This window comes from Hyperolius riggenbachi, chromosome 12, assembly GCF_040937935.1.
Source record: "Hyperolius riggenbachi isolate aHypRig1 chromosome 12, aHypRig1.pri, whole genome shotgun sequence".
Classification (NCBI taxonomy): domain Eukaryota; kingdom Metazoa; phylum Chordata; class Amphibia; order Anura; family Hyperoliidae; genus Hyperolius; species Hyperolius riggenbachi.
Window position 1 is genome coordinate 79601317 of NC_090657.1, and position 21836 is coordinate 79623152.

At 46.8% G+C, this 21836-nt stretch overlaps 1 protein-coding gene across 1 annotated transcript in view; it reads right to left on the reverse strand.

The window, feature by feature from the left end:
- Nucleotides 1-9110, reverse strand: part of DHX35 (DEAH-box helicase 35) — a 72842-nt gene extending 63732 nt beyond the window's left edge. The window contains exon 1 of the mRNA XM_068261984.1: nucleotides 8873-9110. Coding sequence (XP_068118085.1) covers nucleotides 8873-9059 — 187 coding nt within the window. The 5' untranslated portion in view covers nucleotides 9060-9110. The remainder of the gene's footprint in view (nucleotides 1-8872) is intronic.
- Between the last annotated feature and the right edge of the window lie 12726 nt (nucleotides 9111-21836).

Sequence of the window (21836 nt, forward strand, 5' to 3'; positions counted from 1 at the left end):
CAGTCTGCCGACAGTGCATACACACGCACTACAGTCTGCTGAAAACCCGCCCAGCGGGAGGTGCCGACAGACCCATCGTTGGCTGCTGTAGTGCGTGTGTACGCACCTTAATGTACAGTACTTAATTTGATGTTCCATAAGGTCCGTACACACGCCGGACTTTAGGCAACGACGGGTCCGTCGTTGCCTCCCGCTGGGTGGGCGTGCCAGCGACAGTCCGGCGTGTGTACGCTCTGTCGTCATACTGATACGGCTGTTTCTGAGCGATCCGCCGGGCGGATCGCTCAGAAACAGCCGTATCAGTATGACGACAGAGCGTACACACGCCGGACTGTCGCTGGCACGCCCACCCAGCGGGAGGCAACGACGGACCCGTCGTTGCCTAAAGTCCGGCGTGTGTACGGACCTATAGAAAGCTCACCTTCCCCCAAGCTCTGGAGACATCAGAGATACACCTTATCAGCATAAAGCCATTCACTATCTAGGCTGCTTGGTGGCTGGCTCTCTGCAGGGGAGCAGACAGCTAGGCACCTCAGAGGAGAGCCGGTGTCATGCTTGTACCTCATGGAAGGCAGTTGGATTGTGTCTGGGGAAGGGAGAGCAGCTCGCGGGATCTGTGGTGAGCCAGGAGAATTCCCCATGCGGCCAGGACCCAGAGAGGATTTGCTGAACTTAGTGTCCTGAGGCCCTGGACTGTGGACTGGTGTATTTCACCTGCATCTGGTCGTGTAGACTTGTCAGATGTCTACTGGATATTGGGACTGATGAGAACTGCATCTATTGGGACTGTTGGAATCTGGTGTGCATTGCTTCGACTTCTACTATTTGTGGAGCTACTGGGACTTGTGTTGTTTTGCCTGTGAAGCTGGGAATTGTGACTCTTTGGTGGGGGAATCTGTGACACTCCCTTGTGGATTGTTTAGTAATATTTTGAACTTTTGTGTGAACTGTGTGCCCAATAAATGCCCCGCCATTCGGGCTTTGTTTAATCTGCCGCTGTCCACTGTGTCTCTGGGCTCTGTGGCTTCAGAACCATCACATATACAAACATCACTTCCTGGTTAGCAGCCATGTTTTTTTGTTTGTAAACACTGCCTAAAACTGGTGATTAAAAGCCAGGATCGTGGCGGGGAGCGGCGGAAACGGCAAAGAGGGGCCCAGGAGAACATAATAGTATGCTTTTTATTGTAAGAATTTGAGAGTACAGATTCTCTTTAAGCCCCCTGGTGGGTTCCCACCCTTAACCCCACCACCCGGTGGGCAACTGTCCTTAACCCCCGCCCCCAATGGGCACCTAACCTTAACCACTTGAGGACCACAGGTTTATACCCCCATAGTGACCTGGCCATTTTTTACAATTCTGCACACTGCAGCTTTAACAGTTCATTACTCGGCCATACAGCCAAATTAATCTTGCCTCATTTTCTGTTGGTGGGATCTGACTGCTGCTACTATTTTTATTTTTTCTTAATTTTGTATATTTTTTTAAATTAAAATCGGCTATTTTTTAAATTCCCTCTCTCCCCCCAAGATCCAATCAGCGTGATCACCTCTCATAGGCATCAGCGTATGAAAGGTATCAGACTGCGAGCCACTCCAGGGGACAGCCAAGTGACAAGGCTGCCCCCAGTACAGCGCTGCGCTAGATCGCAGCTGTGCAAATGGGAAAAAATGGCGGTTTCTTTTACTAACAGCCTGCCAGCTCCGATCGCGGCTGCCAGGCTGTTTACGCATCTACGTGAGCATTCCCCGCTAATCTCCGCCTACAGGATCTGACGCCAATCGGCATTAGGCGGCCCTGTAGCTGCCACCCTCCCACCACCAATCAGCGTTAGGCGGTCGGGAGGGGGTTGAACTCCCCCTTCTCCGATGGGCACCTTACCTTAACCCCCTAGCGCCCTGTTGAAAGGGCTCTATAATAGCAGGTCGCTTCACATTTTGTGCGCTTTTAATCTGCTCTGCCAGAACCTGTCAAGGAAAGCCAGAGGACTCATCAGGGGGAGGGGATCGATTGGTTAGTGAATACTACTATGCAAAGTGCATAAAGAAGTTATCATTAGCAACATACAATACAATAACATTTTTATAGCGCTTTTCTCCCATAGGACTCAAAGCGCTTAGGCTCTCTCAGATTCAGTAATTAGTAGGATGAAGTATTCACACAACAAAAGTTATATTTCTGCAAATGCCAGACTGAACAGGTGGGTTTTCAGTCTGGATTTAAACACGTACAGGGATGGGGCTGTCCTGATCTGTTGAGGTAAGGAGTTCCAAAACGTAGGGGCAGCATGACAGAAGGCTCTAGGACCAAAAGTTTCCAAGTGGACTCTGGGTATGACTAGATTATTAGAACCTGTGGATCTGAGAATGCGTGGATTGCTACGCAGCTGTAACATATCTTTCATGTATCCAGGGCCTAGATTATTCAGGGATTTAAATGTCAGTAGGCCGACCTTGAATAGGACCCTCCATTCTATAGGTAGCCAGTGAAGGGAATGCAGGACTGGCGTTATGTGGCAGTGACGGGTTTGGTTGGTTAGCAGTCTGGCAGCAGTATTCTGTATCAGCTGTAGGCGGTACAAGACCTTTTTTGGAAGGCCAGTGTAGAGAGCATTGCAGTAGTCCAGTCGGGATGTGATGAAGGCGTGGACTAAGGTTGGCAGATCTTCTGGGGGTATGAGGTGCTTGATTTTTGCAATGTTCTTCAGGTGAAAATAGGATGATTTCACCACAGCAGAGATTTGAGTTCTGAAGTTTAAATCCCCATCAATTAGAACTCCCAGGGTACGCACATGATCAGAGCTGCGTAGATCTGTGCCTCCTATTCCCAGTGGTGAAGACTGCAAGTTAAGTTGTTTTGTTATCATGCTCTGCCCTCCAATCAGAAGGACTTCAGTTTTGTCTGCATTTAGTTTCAGCCAGTTGTCATTCATCCATTGCTGCAGTTCACGTAAGCAGGCGTTTATAGTTAGAGTTGGGTCTGTCACACCAGGCTTGAAGGAAAGATATAGTTGGGTGTCGTCTGCATAGCAGTGGTATGTCAGGTCATGTTTTTGGATTAGTTTTCCCAACGGTAGCATGTAAATCGTGAAAAGCAGGGGAGAGAGGATTGAGCCCTGGGGCACCCCATACTTAAGTGTTACAGGGGTGGACAGGAAGGGCCCCATAGACACTTTGTGGGTTCTGCCACTCAAGAAGGATTGGAACCACTGAAATACTATGCCATCAATGCCGCAGTATTCCTGTAGCCTGTTTATCAAGATGTCATGGTCAACTGTGTCAAAGGCTGCAGAAAGGTCTAGCAGTATGAGGATCGAGCACTCTCCTCTGTCTCTTGCCATGAGCAGGTGGTTGCATATTTGGATGAGGGCAGTTTCAGTGCTGTGGTGTTTCCTGAAGCCAGACTGGAATGGGTCATAACTGTTGCACTAGTGAAGAGCTAATACAGCAAGTGAAGTAGTGCCTATGGCGTGAGGCAGCTGTTTTGGGCGCACCATGCCTTTCGGCTTCATAGGACCATAACGCATCTCAAAGTAAAGTAAACAATGTTACAGAGGCGCCAGAAGTGTAAAATTAGATACAAAGTTTAAAATAACAGGTATGCCGTTGGTGGACTTACCTCCCCGATGCAGACACAAGAAAATGTCGGATTTTCGACACAAAAAAAGTTTTATCTACATACTCCAAAAGATTTCTATGTAAATAAAACTTTTTGTGTCGAAAATCCAACATTTTCTTGTGTCTGCATCGGGGAGGTAAGTCCACCAACGGCCTTCGTAATTTTAAACTTTTTATCTAATTTTACACTTCTGGCGCCTCTGTAACATTGTTTACAATATTGTGTCCACCCCTGGTGGAGGGTATTTGGCCCCTTTTTTCCTATCTACAGAGAGCGACTTCTTAATCCTGAGTGGGGACAGGTCTAATCTCCCCACCTGCCTACATAGTGGTTACCTGGAAGGTAACCCAGATTTGTGAGTATTACTCTTACATTGCACACCTCCACTTAACCTCCAGTACATACTGCACCATATCGGGCTCTCAGTGTCTCCCTCCCCTATATTGCATCTCAAAGTAAATTCACAGTTTGGGGCGCCGGGGCCTTCTTTTTGGAGCTGGTAACAGAAAATCACATTTGCTGCCTGGCTGCTTAGCATTGAGGATAGCCAAGTGCTGTTTCTACATGGGCATTTAACAATGAGCTAGTTACAGCTGACTGAATTTTTGGCGCTTGCACTCGAACGTGAGATAAGAGTATCAGTAATGTTTTTGTGTAGTATATACTCTAGCTTATGCTACTTATTAACGATCCTCCACTTGATATAAAATGGGTAGATTTATTTATGAATAAGTAGACAAATTATGGCATATAAAATACTGTAAGCGCTAGCTAAGGGGAAAGAAAAGAAATGGGGCATTCTGTCTACTGTAATATCACATACACACACAGGCTTGAGCCCTTCTACTCCCATGTCTCATCCTTGCAAGTTAGCAATCCCCATGCATAGTTCCTATGAATATATCTGGTGAAGATCCCGCCTCCATGGCAGATAGCAAAAGTCTATGGGCCTGATTCATTAAGCTGCATGACACCAGTGCAAGCTAAATACAGAGCGGCACGCTACGTGCGGTAGTGCTGCATAGCGTGTGCTCCTGAATTACTTGCACCCTCTCCTTGCATGTACTGCGAGATGTGAAGTATCAAAACCGTGATACTTCACTAGCGTGGCCGCTACTACATTAATTAATGTTGTAGCGGCCGGGCTAGTGAAGTGTCACTGTCATGATACTTCACATCTTGCGGTACATGCAAGAAGCGGCTGCAAAATAGGGAAGCACATACTGTATATTGCAAAAGCTGGTACCACTTTGTAGTAACTAGAAGCTCTGAATTATAAATTCTCAACTAACGTGGCATGATAGCAAAAAATGGATATTACAGCAAGATCAGCAGCATAGTGATGCCGAGTAAATATCAGGGTCGGATTTTTTTGGAAAGGCCACAAAGGCCATGGCCTTGGGTGATGAAAAAGTAGAAGGAGGGCAGGACTTTGGGAAAGATAAGAGGCCACATGTCAAAATAAATCTCTCCTGAGCTGAAGCTGTTCTCCTTTGCTGCACACACTCTGAATTCTAGAGATCCAGGCATCTTCCTTACTTCCTGGTGTGCGATGAGACAGTGCTATCTCCTGATGATCCAAGAACATACAAGCTTCAGTTTAGTGCCAGGGTTGTAGAGGAGAATTTCTGATCTGATAATGTTTACAGTCATGGGAATACCAGCTCTACTTTAGAACTCAAGCTGAGCTGTTCAGACAGTATAGCTGGTCAGACTCATGATGTCAGGAAGCATAGCTGGTCCCATTGGAAACATGTCGACAAGGAGCCTTGGACCTAACAGATGGCTCACAGGCAACAGCACGACTAGGTGCATTAAATCCCGAAGGAGAACTCTGAGTGTTAGCAGCTGACACTAGTGCTTCCTGCAGACCACTCGCTTGCATTGCAGGGCTACCCCAGCTGTAGCTGTTCCTCTTTGAATCACACATGCACAGTTCCCGCTACATAGGATGACTCTTTGGGTTGGTATGGCAGGAAAAGGTACTGTCTATTTTATTACACCAAGTGGCCAGTGTTGAGACTAGTGTCCAAGCACCAGGACAACCTCTCACTTTTTCATAGTCATATCACAGAAAAAGGAGAACATGGCGTCTCGGCGCCGGGTAGTTCAACACAGGGCGAGCCGAATGATGGCTCTCCCTGCTGCCACTAAACTCCATGGCGGCATTAAATACTATCCCCCCTCCGAGTTGTTTCAAATATAATTCAGGGTCTGGCAGCTGCTGGAGCCCCGAATTACCATTACGCGGGGAGCACAGCATAGCTGCTATGACGGCGCCCAGCGCCGCAGTGAACTGCGTCGACAGAAAAGTAGGTAACCGCAGACATATCACAGAAAGCTGTGATACTAATGCTGAGCAGCAGGAGATGGTCTGCACATCCATGTATTAGAAGTCCGAGGATCATTCTAGTGTCAAAATAACCAATGCAACCACTAAGGTATCACAGAAGGCTGAGTGCACTGCAATTTTATCACTGGCAACACATTGCTACAGAGGACTAACTCAAATGCATACACTATCCTGGTATGGCATCACTAAGGCCCGGTACACACATCCAGTTTTGATTGGCCAATATTACCATCTTTATGTAGTATGAGGGTCAACAGATTTTGAATATTATGAGCAGATTGACTATCATTCATGAAAGTGCTGTCGGTATGGAGAATCAGTGCGGGAAAACACCGCTGGCGGTGTTTTAGACTTCTGGGTGGGCATTTATAAAAAAGTATCCATGTGCGGTAGCAGTGCGGAGATTCCCCGAACTAGGCTGGCGGTAGGCTTGCGGAGACACGGAAGCTGACGAGTTGATACATTTCTCCGTGTTCCGCTCTGCTGCAGCTGCCTGGGAGGTCTGTGTGTCTCCATTCACTTACATTGGTATCGCTACATCAGAGGGAGCGGTACTTCCTGACCTCACACCGCTTGCGGTGATCTTTATGAATTAACATTTTGCTACATTTGTTCCGATAATCACCGCACAAGGCGGTGATTTATCACTCTGCTCGGTAGTGTTATTTTTTCATGCGGAAAGAGCCTTTATGAATGCTGACTTTGCTAAGTGGTCGGTAAAGTGAGCTGTTTTAAGCATTTCCGCATGCAGAAATGCTTTATGAATGATAGCCATTGTGTAGGTAAACTCTCAAACTACATGGAGGTGGTTAAAATTGCTCAGTGGTTGGCCAATCAAAATGTAAGGTGTGTACCGGGCGCACAAGCTTAGAGATGTTATTCTTTTGCTAGATGAAAAGCTGCTGACATGCCATTCCTAGCCATGTCAGAGAGTAACAAGTCACAAGGTCAGCAAATATGATCTTCAATACAAGCAAGACATCCCTCGTTGATGAAGTGTTTCCACGAACTGAAAAAATATTTACCATATTTTTCGGACTATAAGACGCTCCTGACCATAAGATGCACCTAGGTTTAGAAGTCAAAAACCAGGTGAAAAAAATATTAACTAAACCTGGTGCATCCATAGTGAAGGGGCATCTTGTGTATTATGCCCTCTTTGTACCTCATGCCCCCTTGTATCTCCCTGTGTCCTCCTCTGCCCCCTTTTTTCCTCCTGTGTCCACCTCTGTCCTCCTCTATGCCCCTTTGTGTCCCCATGTCCTTAGTTTGTCCCCCTCTGCAAGGGCACAGTACAGGGGTCCCCGACACTGCGACGGGTTGGAGGTTCGTATTGGCAGGCGTTTACATGTCAGGAACTCCCTGCATTTGGACTATAAGACGCAGTGACATTTTTCCCCACTTTTGGGGGAGAAAAAGTGAGTCTTCTAGACAAAAAAATACAGTAGATGTTTCATGGCCAGACTAAGTTGTTGTGGGCCTTAGAGAGGAATTTGTGGATTTCCCTGTGGATGGAAAGTTAACATGTTCAGCCAGGGATAATAAATATCTCCATGATGTCCCGAACAAGTGCATGCTTCCCTCCCTGTCATGACTAACACAACCAGGGAAATGGATCTGGTTTACTTCGAATTACCAGCTTTGCTTCAGTGTGAGAAGACTCTTCCAACTCTCATGTTGGACCTCCAGACCATCCTAACCTCTTGGCTATTATGTGTGATATTTGTTGCCATGCAGTGGGTAGAGTCTAAAGCCTGGTACACACATACAATTTTGAATAGCTAATGTTACCACTTACCTACACAATCTGTTCATAGTTTTAAAAATCTGGTGAAGCTCATACTACATGGAGGTCATAAAACTGCCCAGTGATTGTCCAATTAAAATTGAATGTGTGTATGCACCCTAAGACAACAGATAAAGACTACATACAGCAAGGATGCAGGACAGGTAGCTATAACAGTACCAGCTCCACTTCCGTTTGCTATACTCCACATTTAAAGGTGGGAGAAACCAGGCAGGTGGCAGGAAGATGAGTGGGCAATACAGTGGGATAGAAGGGTCAGGAATGGTAGCAGAGAGTAGGTAACCTTGTGTCCCTATGGTTAATAGAGCCATGTACAATTTTGCGCAGGAAGCATGTTATAGCTTATTACAGTCCAGCCTCTCATGTAATAACCCCTACAGGCTGTGACACAGTTCACCGACAAATTAATTCACAAGAATGTTAATATCAGAGTGACAAATCTATTATTTCCAGCTGTGCACACTGCAGGTATTATTATTAATGTAGCGCCAACATCTTCAGCAGCGCTGTAGAGAATATAGTCTCATCACTGTCCCTGAGAGGAGATCACAATCTAATCCCTACAAGTATAGGTATACACAATACCTGCTTATTCTTCCTAACAACTACTGTATACCAGTTGTCCTTACATTATGCAAATGGCATGGGAAATCATAGATGCCTGCATTAAATATTGTGGTGAGAGCCCACTGTGGGGTGTAATTGCTCATCATCATTTAGGGGGTGAACTGGGCAGCACAACCCCTAAATACAGCCCTGACAGGAATATAAACTGGTTATGTGTGCCATTGCCTTGTTACTTCTCCCTCCAACTTCCTGCAGATAGGGGGACCCTCAATTTTCCTTTAAATGACGTGACCACACTTGTTGCCCCCATTCATACAGCACTGCCTACGTGATCTCGTGCCTTAAAGGGGAACATGACAAAACGCGTTTTGCCTTGACTGTAAAAATAATGCCCCCTGCTTACTCTATGACACCCAGCCGCTATTTCGTCACCTTATCCCAACAGTCTGACACCCGTCCACTAGAGAGGGCACAATTCACCCTCTGATATTCTCCGGCCAAGCTGCCTTACGCCCGTAATTCCTACCCGGCTTCCAGAAACGAATCGGCCCCACGGGCGCCGCCATCTTTGTTGAGGGAGCACGACTTCCGCACTGAGCATGCGCAGGGACTGCGGCGGAGAGTGATGGATGGTCGCCATGGTTTCCTTCCGGCTTGTTGGAGAGATCGCAGATGCAGTAGCCTAGCAGCAGGGCAGATAGGGTGCCGGGCATGGGGCCTCTGCAGGGTGGCAGTCTGCAGGGTGATGGGGGACGGGGTGCGGGCAGAGGGGGAGCAATGGGCAGCACAGTGCCAGCAGGGGGAGGGGAAGGCTGATGTAAGGGGGTGGGGAAAGACGACGTTGTAGGAGGAATCGAGGACATCAGGAGAGATTGCAGATGAGGTGCTCCTGTTACATCTCAGTGATTTCCTGGGACAGCCTCTGCGTTTGGATTGCTGCCTCTACCATTTGTATCGACGCTTCTCTGCATTAGTGATGCCTACGTGTTTGATAGGTGTTTTTGTGCCATATCTGACCATACGGTCAAATGGTCTTTCGACACACAATACAAGGCTTGAAAGCGTGATGAAACTGCATATTAAAAAAAAAAAAATCATGCAATAAGAAATTATTTATTTAGCGTACCTATCATTTTGTTTTTAGTGTTACTGTCAGATTTAAAGTGTACCTGAGCTGGGGACATAAAAAAAACAAAATTTTAAACTGTGTTCCTCTTTCAGGCAGACTGCTACCTCACCAACCTCCTAGGCCGCCTCAATTCTTCATCAGGCAGCCCGGTAAATCCACTTCCAATATCCAGCAGTGCTCAATCCTCAGAGGTTCTTAAAACTCCAGTGAAAATAATTTTATAAAAAAGCGTTTAATTTTTACAATAAATATGTATAAATGATGTAGTCAGTGTTTGCCCATTGTAAAATCTTTCCTCTCCCTGATTTACATTCTGACACTTATCACATGGTGACATTTTTACTGCTGGCAGGTGATGTCACTGGAGGGAGATGCTGATTGCTTTTTTGGCAGATGGAAGCAGCTGTTATTTCCCACAATGCAGTGAGATTCACAGACAGGAAACTGTCAGGACCATGGTCTCCTGACGTCACACTATGGGAGGGGTTTCACCACAAAATTAGCCGTACAGACCGATCCGTTTGAGAAAAGGAAAATATTTCTCATCGGAACAGGGGTATCAGCTACTGATTTGGATGAAGTTCAATAGTTCTCTTTAAGGTGGCCACTAACAGTCCAATTTCTAGCGAAAAATCGTTCGACCAATCAGAAATTCTAATCGGATTGGTTGTAAATAATCTCCACTGAATTGATTATGAACGATTATAAAAATAGTCGTCCGATTTAATTTTGGTCAAACCAAAATTTGGATTTTCTACTTGGTTGTGATAGATAGGAAGCAAAGATTGGTTTATTGATGGTGCAATGAACAATTTTTCTTCCGATCAAAATTATCTGATCGCTTAAAAAGAGTCTGAAGCGAGAATAAATCTCGCTTCAGACCTCATAGATAGCAGGGGCATGTGTGTCCCTGCTAAAACGCCGCTATCTTGCGGCTTAACGGGGGTCCCTTCACCCCCAAATCCCCTCGGTGCAGCGGGGGAGCGCTTCCTGGTTGGGGCAGGGCTAACCGCCGCAGCCCTGCCCCATGCGCATCTGTCAGCGCGTATCTCCGCCTCTCCCCCGCCCCTCTCAGTCTTCCTTCACTGAGAGGGGCAGGGGAGAGGCGGCGATGCGCCGCTGATAGACGCGACTGGAGGCAGGGCTGCAGCCGTTAGCCCTGCCTCCAGGAAGAGTAAATATACGACCAACGATTTTGGGGGTGAAGGGACCCCCGTTTAGCGGCGCAATAGCGGCGGTTTAGCAGGGGCACACGTGCCCCTGCTAACTATGAGCTCTGAAGCGAGATTTATTCTCGCTTCAGAGTCTCTTTAAACGATTTTTCGCTAGAAATAGGATCGTTAGTGTCCACCTTTAGATTATCCTGAAGGTGGCCACTAACGGTCCAATTTCTAGCGAAAAATCGTTCAAGCGATCAGAAATTCTGATCGAATAGGTTGTAAATAATCTCCGTTGATGGCCACAATTGATTATGAACGATTTAAAAATAATCGACCGATTTGGATTTTCTTGTTGGTTGTGATAGATAGGAAGCAAAGATTGGTTAGTTAATGGTGTAGTGGACGATTTTTCTTCCAATCACAATTATCTGATCGCTCGAACGATTTTTCTCTAGAAATTGGATCGTTAGTGGCCATGTAAGATACACCTTAAAGAGAATCTGTATTGTTAAAATCGCACAAAAGTAAACATACCAGTGCGTTAGGGGACATCTCCTATTACCCTCTGCCACAATTTTGCCGCTCCTCGCCGCATTAAAAGTGGTTAAAAACAGTTTTTAAAAGTTTGTTTATAAACAAACAAAATGGCCACCAAAACAGGAAGTAGGTTGATGTACAGTATGTCCACACATAGAAAATACATTCATACACAAGCAGGCTGTATACACCCTTCCTTTTGAATCTCAAGAGATAGTTTCTTTCCCCCTGCAGCTATCTTCCACTGAAGTGTCAGGCTGTTTCTTCCTGCAGAGGACAGACAGCTGTGCCTGTATGTAATTCCTCAGTATGTGAAAGCCCAGCCAGCTCAGAGGAGGATTTATCCAGCTTGTAAAAGATAAGAGAGAAGAGAGAAGCTTCCCTAATCTAAATAATACACAGGCAGTGTGCAGAGAGGGGCCTGGAGGGGGGAGATGCATCACAGAACCACAACACTGCAGAACTTGGCAGCCTTCCAGACACAGGCTGACAAGTCTGACAAGAGAGAGATAAGTTGATTTATTACAGAGATGGTGATAGTAGGACGTGCTGCAGTAAGCCAGAACACATTAGAATAGCTTTTGGAACTTGTAGGATGATAAAAAACAGGATGTAATTTTTGTTACAGAGTCTCTTTAAATAAACATATACAATTTCATAGTGTAAAACTGTTTCATACCCTAGACAATATCACCCTTTTTGTGTAATCACACTCTGCCTTTAAGTCAGTGCACGGGACTGGGAGAGGGATCCGCCACCTTCTATGACGTCATACACTCCCTCCTGTGTGTCCCTGCTCACCAGCTCTATATTGGGCCAGTCAGTCTATGATCACCACCTGGGCTTTTGATTATGGACACATCTGCAGGTAAACTCAAAGCGGAACCAACATAACGTAAAATCATTATTTATTAAAACAAACTAAAATCGGTAATGCGCGTACATTTCGAAAGACATTGACAGCATTTGTTATATCACCATCTCCTTGCTGGGTAGATTGGTGCGTCTTACTCCTCAGTCCCATCTACTGGCTCAGTGTGCGTGTCCTTGGCTCCGCCCTACCGGCTTCGTCATCATATGACTCATCATCAGGGGCTAAAGGTCACGTTATTGGCTAAAGCTGTCCACTAACGATACAATCTTTTTCATCCAATCTTACCATTTCTATGTAATGTAAGGTAACTGCCTAAATTATCCATTCAATATATCACCCAGTTTACCCTTATACTACATAGATTTGGTAAAATTGGATGAAAAGGATTGTATCATTAGTGGCCACCTTGCTGGGCATACACTAAACGGTTCTGTGGCTCGATTAGCCGCCGGATCGACTCCCGCCGCATCCCTGTGCGCGCCTGTATCGATTTCCGCTCGTCCCCGCGGGCGCTTCCTTATCTTGCGCTCGTTTAGTTATCGAGCGCGGAATCGATCCGGGGGGCAATTGGACACGGCGGAACTTATCAATCGAGCCATCAGCGGTTCGATTGATAAGAAAAACGTATAGTGTATGCCCAGCATTAGCCTTATTATATCCGATCTTCCTAATTTGCATAAACCCCTCCCGAGTTCAAATTTTCTCTACTTCTCCCCGCTGCCCATGAAGACACTTCCGCAATCAAATTGCGCCTTCCTTTTTTAATAATTTAGTTTTTTTTAAGTAATTTAAAATAGGGGAATTATTCATCTTATAGAAGGTCAAGCACAGCACTGTGGAGGATTGAGCCCGGTAAATCTGCCAGTTGCATGCGCAGTCTGGCCGTACGCACTCCCCTGCAGTAGTACTGCACAGGCACAGAACGCTCCTGACTACAGGAGCGCAATGAGGGAACAGGTGGCTGGGACATGCATGCTAAGCACAACTTCAGTGATGTACCAGACCGTCCAGCGGGAGATCGGACCGACCCTGGAAGATGGCAAGGGAGCGATTGGGCTGGAGGAAGAGAAATGTGATATGAAAAAATAAAATCATATTTCTCCTGGTTTCCATCATCATTGTTTATCTGTGATGACAAAAGTGACATCACTTTTTTTTTCTAATGCAGCCCAGTATTACTTTACTGCTTATTCAATTACATTCTGACCAGCATGGTGGCATAGTGCTTTGCTCTCTTGCCTTGCTGGGTCCCTGGTTTGAATCATCCCAGCCATGGCATTATCTGCAAGGAGTTTGGATGTTCTCCCCATATCTGTGCGGGTTTCCTCTGGGCACTCCGCTTTCCTCCCACATCCCCAAAAAATTACAGATAAGTTAATCGGCTTCCCCCTAAATTGGCCCTAGACTACGAAACCTGCCCTATACGCTACATACATACAAATATGACTATGGTAGTGATTAAATTGTGAGCCCCTCTGAGGGACAGTGATCAACAAGACAATATACTCTGTACAGTGCTGAAATAATAATGCAGTGTCCTTATCTAAGTTTCGGTTATTTGCATTTTGAGATAAGCTTGATGCTGTAGCTTAAAAAAAAGACTTCCCACAATCCTGTTGTCACTGCACAATTCAGCAAAGGCACGCGGACCAGGTTAAATAAAAAAAAAATCGGATTTACATACATATTTGGGGCACTAACTATCTTTACAGGGACCTTGAGCAGAGATTAAAAAAAATGAAATTTGGAGTTACCTTGGGGTTCCTCTAGCCCGCGAGGTCCGTCTGTGTCCTCTGGGTCCCCTCTGTGGTCCTGCTGGTGGCTCCGGTAGGTGCGCGACTTTGGCTAAAAGTCGCCCATGCCCAGTCCAGGCACCCAGCCATCCATCACCTGGCGCTCCATCATATGCATCGCCGTAACGGTTCTGCGCATACGTGGGTAAGTCTTTCGAGTACCGTGCATACACAGGACCCTTATGGCGACGCGCATGATGTCGACGTGTGTGAGTGCCTATACCGCGCGTGCGCACCTACCGGAGCCACCAGCTACACTTTACAGGCAGCGTATTGGGCCAATCAAAATGCGGGGATCACATCCATTAATGCCACTGGACCCGCTGGTGCTCAGGGCGAGTTAAGTGGAGTGGCCGTTACTGAGAAGGTGCGCAAGTAAGTTAGCAGCCCATGCTACGCTGCACTACCACGTGCAGCGTCTGCATAAATCATTCTCCTCTTATGAAGCTGGGCTGCTTTAGCAGCCCAGCTTAATGAATCAATATATCTTATTTTCTGCTGTATAAGACGCTCCAGAATATAAGATGCACCTAAGTTTAGAGGGCAAAAACCAGGGGAATAAAAATATACACTAAACCTTGTTCCATTAGCGTCTTGTACATGTTCTCCCCAAATGGTGTCCCCATGTCTCCTTCATGTGTCCTCCTGTATCCCCATGTGTCCTCCTCTGTCCCCATGTCTCCTTCATGTGTCCTCCTGTATCCCCCATGTGTCCTCCTCTGTCCCCCACGTCTCCTTCATGTGTCCTCCTGTATCCCCCATGTGTCCTCCTCTGTCCCCCACGTCTCCTTCATGTGTCCTCCTGTATCCCCCATGTGTCCTCCTCTGTCCCCATGTCTCCTTCAGGTGTCCTCCTGTATCCCCCATGTGTCCTCCTCTGTCCCCATGTCTCCTTCATGTGTCCTCCTGTGTCCCCCATGTCTCCTTCATGTGTCCTCCTGTGTCCCCCATGTCTCCCCAGTGTGCCCTCCTGTGTCCCCTTCTTCCCCAGCGTGTGCCTGCTCTCAGAGCAAGCAGCTAGAGCATGAATTTGGGCCAGGTTTCCACTAGTCACCGCACGTCTTTCAGGATGCATGCCAGCACATAAAGTGATGCGAGCACGCATCCAGACTGCTGGCCGTGCCACGCATGGCTAGAGATTCGGGTGAGTGCTGCAGAAATCTGCAGCATTCCATACAGGATCGCAACAGCACATGATCTGGACTGCAAGTCATTGGCCTCATAAGCAGCATTTCCCCATGCAACTCTCCTGCAGGGAAACGCTGCAGATTCTGGCCCTAGTGGAAACGGGCCTAAGTCATTTGTTAAAGGTTATGTATTCTTGTTCTTTTTATTCTCTACTTACCATGAAGAGAGAGAAGCCTCAGGATCCTATTGAGGCTTCCCTTGGTTGTCGAAACCCCCCCGTTGCTGAGCACGGCTCCTCTTCTGCATTCATGGCCGCACATCAGAAGCCAGTGCCCTCCCCCGCGCATGCGCAGTAGCACGGAGCCCGCGTGCCTTGTCACTAATTGGGGGGGGGGCGTGCTCAGCGACAGGGGACAGCAGACCACCGAGGGAAGCCTTACTAGGATACCTCCACTATAATAATCCTAACATAATATTATGGATCAACAAAGTTCTGGTGATCACGGGAGTGCTGCTGCAGGGTAATCCAGCTGAGTCTACTTCCTCACACTAGAGCGAGGAGAAGACCTGGTAACTTTTTACAAGTACCTTACTGCATACGGTAGTCATATACAGCAAAGTCCCAGTCATCTGGAAGTCTCAACTAACCAGCATGCCGGAGGTGGATACTGGGGACTGTATTTAGACAAATATTTATGAATATGGCAGCACAGTGGCGTAGCGGTTAGCGTTCTCGCCTTGCAGCACTGGGTATCTGGTTTGAATCCCTGCCAGGTCAACATCTGCAAGGAGTTTGTATGTTCTCCCTGTGATTGTGTGGGTTTCCTCTAGGCACCCTGGTTTCCTCCCACATCCCCAAAAAAACATACAGATACGGTAATTGGCTTCCCCCTAAATTGGCCCTAGACTATGTTCACAGTAACGGACCATGTCAGTCTAACTCACTGCATGCAGTCTTTGCATTAAAGTCTATGGCAAGTCTCCATTGCAGTTCACACACATTTCAACATTTGCGTTATGCAACTGACCACTGTGAACCTAGACCTAAAGAAAAATAAACAGTAAAAAAAGGTTTCATGAAATAAATGACACTAAATAGAAAGAAAATAGGCAGAATGTATTTATTTTCCCTACCAGTCTAGGATTTGGTTCTGACCAATGGAAAGCACCAAGTAATGTTTATGGACTGTCAAGGCCAGATTTATACTTTTTGTGCCCCTAGACCAAGTATGTTGTGGCTTCTCTTTCACGTGCAGCCCTCTCTGCCATGTGTATCATCCATGTACAGCAGCCCATTCAAACAAAGTGCTGCATGCTGTACGTTATACTTGGCTAAGCCGCATTACACTGTTTGCACATGCTCAGTAATGTTGGAGGAGGAGGTCTCCCCTCCTCCTCCACGGCCAGCCACATGGCTAATTAATATTCACTGCACTCAGTGACGTGCAGTGTTTACTTCCTGGAGCGGCCGCTCTGTGTGGCGATTGGCCGGCGGGACCACGTGATGCGGATTACGTGGTCTCCGCATCCCATAGCATGAAAAAGGCGAAGAGGGAGGCCCCAAAATCCAGTGAGGCCTTAAACCCCAGTGAAGTCCCAACGGCTTTGTGTGCTACCAGGACTGCCACTGGCTATGCAGAGAATCTGCAGCTTGTCACGGTTGGGGGTACAGTTGCCACTGGGCTGAGAGACACTGGAGCAGAAGTGACTCTCATACATCCCCAGCTTGTGAACCCCGAGCAGTACATACCTGGGAAAATGATTGCTGTCAGAGGAGTTGGGGGTGTCGCCCCAGCCATACCCACCGCCTTGGTCCACCTGGATTGGGGGGCCGGCAGCGGAATGAAGGAAGTTGGGGTAACTGATAAAATCCCCACCAACGTTTTGCTGGGTACTAACCTGGGACGGTTAGTGGCCCGGTATGAGCCTACTCCAAACCCGTGGAGCCTGCATCCCCAGCAGAAGTTCAGGACTCTTGCAAGGTACTGTTTGATAATGCTGGGCAAGTGGGGAGTGCTGGTGAGGCCCCAGGGGCTACGGACTGTGTACTAGGAGCCAGCCCAAGTGATTCTCCAGTGCCTAGGCCTGGAGTGGGACATGTTGATACAGAGAATGCAGAAACTGATTATGTCATTTATGACGCACGGACTATCGAGGCGATCGATGCAGGAACTGTTGATGCTACTGGTGAAGTGCTGAGTAGCACTGTGGGTAATGATACAGATAATGTTGATGTTTTATGAGATGTCCCAAATGACAATATATGTAGGGCTGATAATGCTGATGTCATATGTGTTGTGCTAAATAATGCTGTGTGTCATGTGGACACTCCGTCAGCTGCCAGAGTAACCAGCAGTGTTCGCTGGGCTGCAGCAGATGAACTGCCCACTGAAGGGGCAGACGGCACCCGGCCAGATCTTCCCCCTTCAGATGTTTTCAAGACCAAAGGTGATGTGGTTTATGATATGTGTAATGTGGGCGCTTCCTCAGCTGCCATGGTAACCCGCAGCGCTAGCGAGTCTACAGCAGAGGGACTGTCCACTGAAGTGACAAATGTTGCTGGGTCAGCAACATCCACTTCGGAACCGGGCCCTGAGGGCCCAGGAGCCTCTCCATCTGCAGCCTTCCTGGAATGCGTGACAGGCAGCACTGAGCTCTCTGGGGCTGTTCGATTTGACAGCAGCCTGGAAGAGCTAAGGGGGCTAGCCAGCAGGTCACCAGCTGGGAGGGGCGGGCTGAGAGGGTTCTGGGAAGTTATTCCCTCGGAGCTGTCCAAAGTGGAGGAGGCAGAACGGCAGATAATCGTTCCCCAAAGGGACCGAGAGACAGCTCCTGCCACTATAGAGAAAGTGCGGGTAGTGACGGTCGGAACCCGTCCCCAGCTGCAGCACTGTCTCTATGGTCGCGAATTCGCGGTCGTCACTGACCCGCATTCCCCTGGTTGGTTACGTCAGGTTGCTAAGGGCAACGACACATTGCAGCAACCTGACCTAGCTTTACAGTCGTGTAGCTTGGAGCTAACTGACAGGTGGGGAACCCTTCTGAGGATGCTAAAGGGTTACCCCACCCAGCCAGGCCGTTAATGTAGGCTTTGGCAGGATGATTTGTTAGAATCATCTGCCAGCGCCATCTGGAAGAGGGGGCGTGTCAGGAATATAGCAGCTAGTTATGAGGCTGATGATGTAAGGAATACAGGAGTATATTTCTATCATTTTTCTAATCTGCTGTGTATTATGTCAAAGGTGTAGATATGCCAGGCTAGATTCATGGACTGTTCATGTGATTGTGTGTGTGGGTCAATAGACCTACATTTGCATTGAATTCCTCTGGAAGCAGGGGGCTAGGACATTAGCATACAGTTCCTCTGGACAGCCAGAAAACAGATAATTAGGAAACACTTAATCAGACAGTTGCTTTGAAGCCTATACAGGTGGTCCGACCCTGTTGTCTGAATACTGTCCCAGAGGTGTATGGTGCTTGGAAGCAATTGTCACCTGGACTGGCTGCAGTATGCTTGAAGCAGATCACACCAGCCTGATCCAGGACTTTACACATGACATCCTGCTGCAATGTGAAAGCCTTAATCAATTGTCACCTTTAACCTAGGGAAATCGGATGTTAAGGAAGTATTTTGTTGTGTGTGTGCTATAATACACTTTTCACATGTGGATGTTAGATCTCTGGGAATCAAATTATGTCTGAGGATGTAATTAAAAACTAGTTCCCCCTGTCCAAACAGGAACCCTTTAAAGTTTGCATATCACAGGAAGACTAGGACAAGCGTTCGGTGATGTCACAAACGGGGAAATTGCATTAGTTCCTGGGGGCTGGACATTAAATGCCCCAGGGGACACTTCGGACTATTTAAGTTGGTCCAGGACAGTCACAGGGATCTTCTCCTGGAGGTAGCGCATAGCTAGGGATGATCACGACTCCTGGTCGAACAAACGGCGTCCTCCCGTCAAACAACGTTCTAACCTAAGCCGGTAACGTTCTCTTTTTCCCCCGTTTATTTTTACGCAAATATCCTTGTGTGTATTTTTGTAACTTTAATCTTGTAACTTTTTTACTTTGTTTTTGTACATCTTTTGTATATATTAAGTTCTGCATTGTTCCATGTTTTTTCTGGAATATTAAATTGTTATTTAAATAAGTTGACTTCTGCTGTACTAAACTAACACTCATAGCCTAGAAGAGACTGAAGTGCAACTGTGTATAAATCCATGCCTAATTGTACGTTTGAGCAACCCTACCGTATGAGATTGTAATTGCATTGTGTGTGGGGGCGTTTGTCATACGTTGGCCTAAAGCGCACAGCTGACCCAACGTACGAAAACGCCAGTGCGAGTAGCTCGACAGCAGAGTGACTAACAGTATCGTTCGGAACGACTGTTAGTGGTTTTGCTTCACTACAGTGTAAGATTGCAACTGTGCGTGTGCGTGGTGTTCCCGTATTCGGCCTAAAGCGCAAAGCTGACCCGAATACGAAAACGCGGATTGCGTGCTGAGCACTCGACAGCCGAGTGGACGTGTCTAGCAAACCGCTAGTGGTGGCAGTAAGAAGCTTTTTAGGGGTCACAGCCTTGTTTGTAGCTTGAATAAGGCTGTTCCCCGATTGATCTGGTCAAACCCGCAGTCGGGAACCGTATACGCAGGCGTGCCGCGGGCCGGTTCCTGACAACAAGCACACGTGAGGAGCAAGAAAATGAATTAACATCTATACTACAGGTCAGCTACTGTTTGTTATTTTTCTAACTAAATTATAGAGCACTGTATAGTCATAAAATGTGCCAGCATGCTTTGATTTGAATCTAGTGGCACAATATAACTGGATGATGAAAGAAACAGGTGTGCTTTGCCATGACTAGGAGGGCAAGCATTCAAGGAAAAACAGAACAAGACTCAGCCTGTCGGCACATAATGAAGACAGCCAGAGCAGGGCTGGAATAAACAGAACGTTGTCTTGTTGAAAGAAGCTCATCAATAAATGTCAATTAGGCAAGGGAGGGCACAACGTTTACACTCATCTACAAAGCCTTTATTTGCATCTAATTCCACACCTTCTCACATCGGCATGAGTTAATTACACAGCAGAAGCACGTCGGTTTTATATAGAGCTTACTTTCCTCTGTTGCATTATTTAAAGTTTCCAACGGCCTCGTGGCTTCAACAGTCGCTACAAGAAAACTTTTTACAACGGTTCTGAGACACAGAGTGGGGCTGATTCAGGGCCTGATCCCACTAACGCAGTTGTCTGCTTTTCAGCATTTGTAACATTGAGGTGCAACTGGAAAGCGTTAGTGGGCTCAGGCCCTAAGGGCTCATTCACACTACAGAACTCATGCACAAACGCATTTTCATGCATGTGTTGCCATTACACGGAATACACGTCATGGTGCGCTAAAGCACAGACGTCTGCAGCTGTACACAGTAGAACCCATCGGGAAACGTGTGCAATAAAATGTTTCCAGACTGGTTACATTGGGCTCTATTCACAAAACTTCTCATAAATGTCTAATCACCTAATTGATAGAAATAACCTTTCAGCACATTTATAAGCAAAATAATCATTCAAAGTAAGTTGTCCCTGATTAACTTCATTTCAGTATTACTTTGCGCAAGTCACGGTACATGGTTAATGCAAACATTCCTATGGTAACGTGCAAAATTAGAATTGCTTGACATGCGTTACCATAGCAATGCTCATATTACCTAGGTACTGTGGATCATGCTAATTGCGCATCCCGTGGCACCCTCCTGGTGTTGGTATATTTCCTTGTGCAAAGTGCCTAATCCACCAACCGCTGGTAAATGTGGCATGCCTATGGCACATTTATTGGCAGGTCATTTATGTGTTTTAACGCACTGTGTTGCTTACTGAATGTGAACACATTGGGCCCTGTTCACAAAGCATTACCGCATTCGGTAATGCTCCAAACAGCTGATTTTACCGATCACCTTTCCACGTTACAATTCACTAAACCCATCGCCGTACAGAAAATCACTGTTCCCGACTAGTGAGGTAAATTACTGACTTGTGCAGTAATTACCTCTGGAAATGTCAAGAAATGTCAATTCACAAATATTTACCGGCCAAAAGTGTTCGGAATTTTTCTACAGCTCACGGCAGCTGATAACAGTTTCCCCCTGCTGTCTCTGTGCAGTAACTTGACAGATAGCCTTTGGGGAGAGCCAGGCAGCCAATAGGGAAAGCCACACAGCCTACTTCTCACTGTGATTGGATGCAACAGGGATGCCTGTGGGTCTTTAACCTTATGCACTGTCAGTTGCGTGGAGTACTACAGCACTCATTTTCCCAGCTGCCGAGAGATAGGTTCTTGGGGGGTAAAATACCAGAAAAACAAGCCACATAGTCACTTGTGTGAATAGGGCCTGATTATCATGGTCCGTTTGTAACGATTGGTGTCAGCAAGAAAAGATTTCTCTGATTATTGGTGATCTGCAGTATCACCAATAATACAGATGCTATTACTGATTATGTGTGATCTGCAGAACCACCAATAATACTGGTATAACCAGGACCAGGACAACCAACGTGAGGGTATGTGTTTGGTGCAACAGTAATGATAGAGATACTCGCTATTCCCAGAGGAGCTGGGAGATAGGAGTATATCTATGTAACACAGGAATACAAACTCCAGCAAGCTGGAGATACAGACAATAGTGAGATAGTTCACCCGAGGAGCGGGTGGAACTATGTTACAAGTGTACTGATCACCCGAGGAATGGGTGATTCAGACTATACTGTAGCCACTATTACCTGAGGGGCAGGTAGAGAGGATGGTACTGTAGTGACTATTCACCTGAGGAGCAGGTGATTCAGACTGTACTGCAGCTACTGACCACCT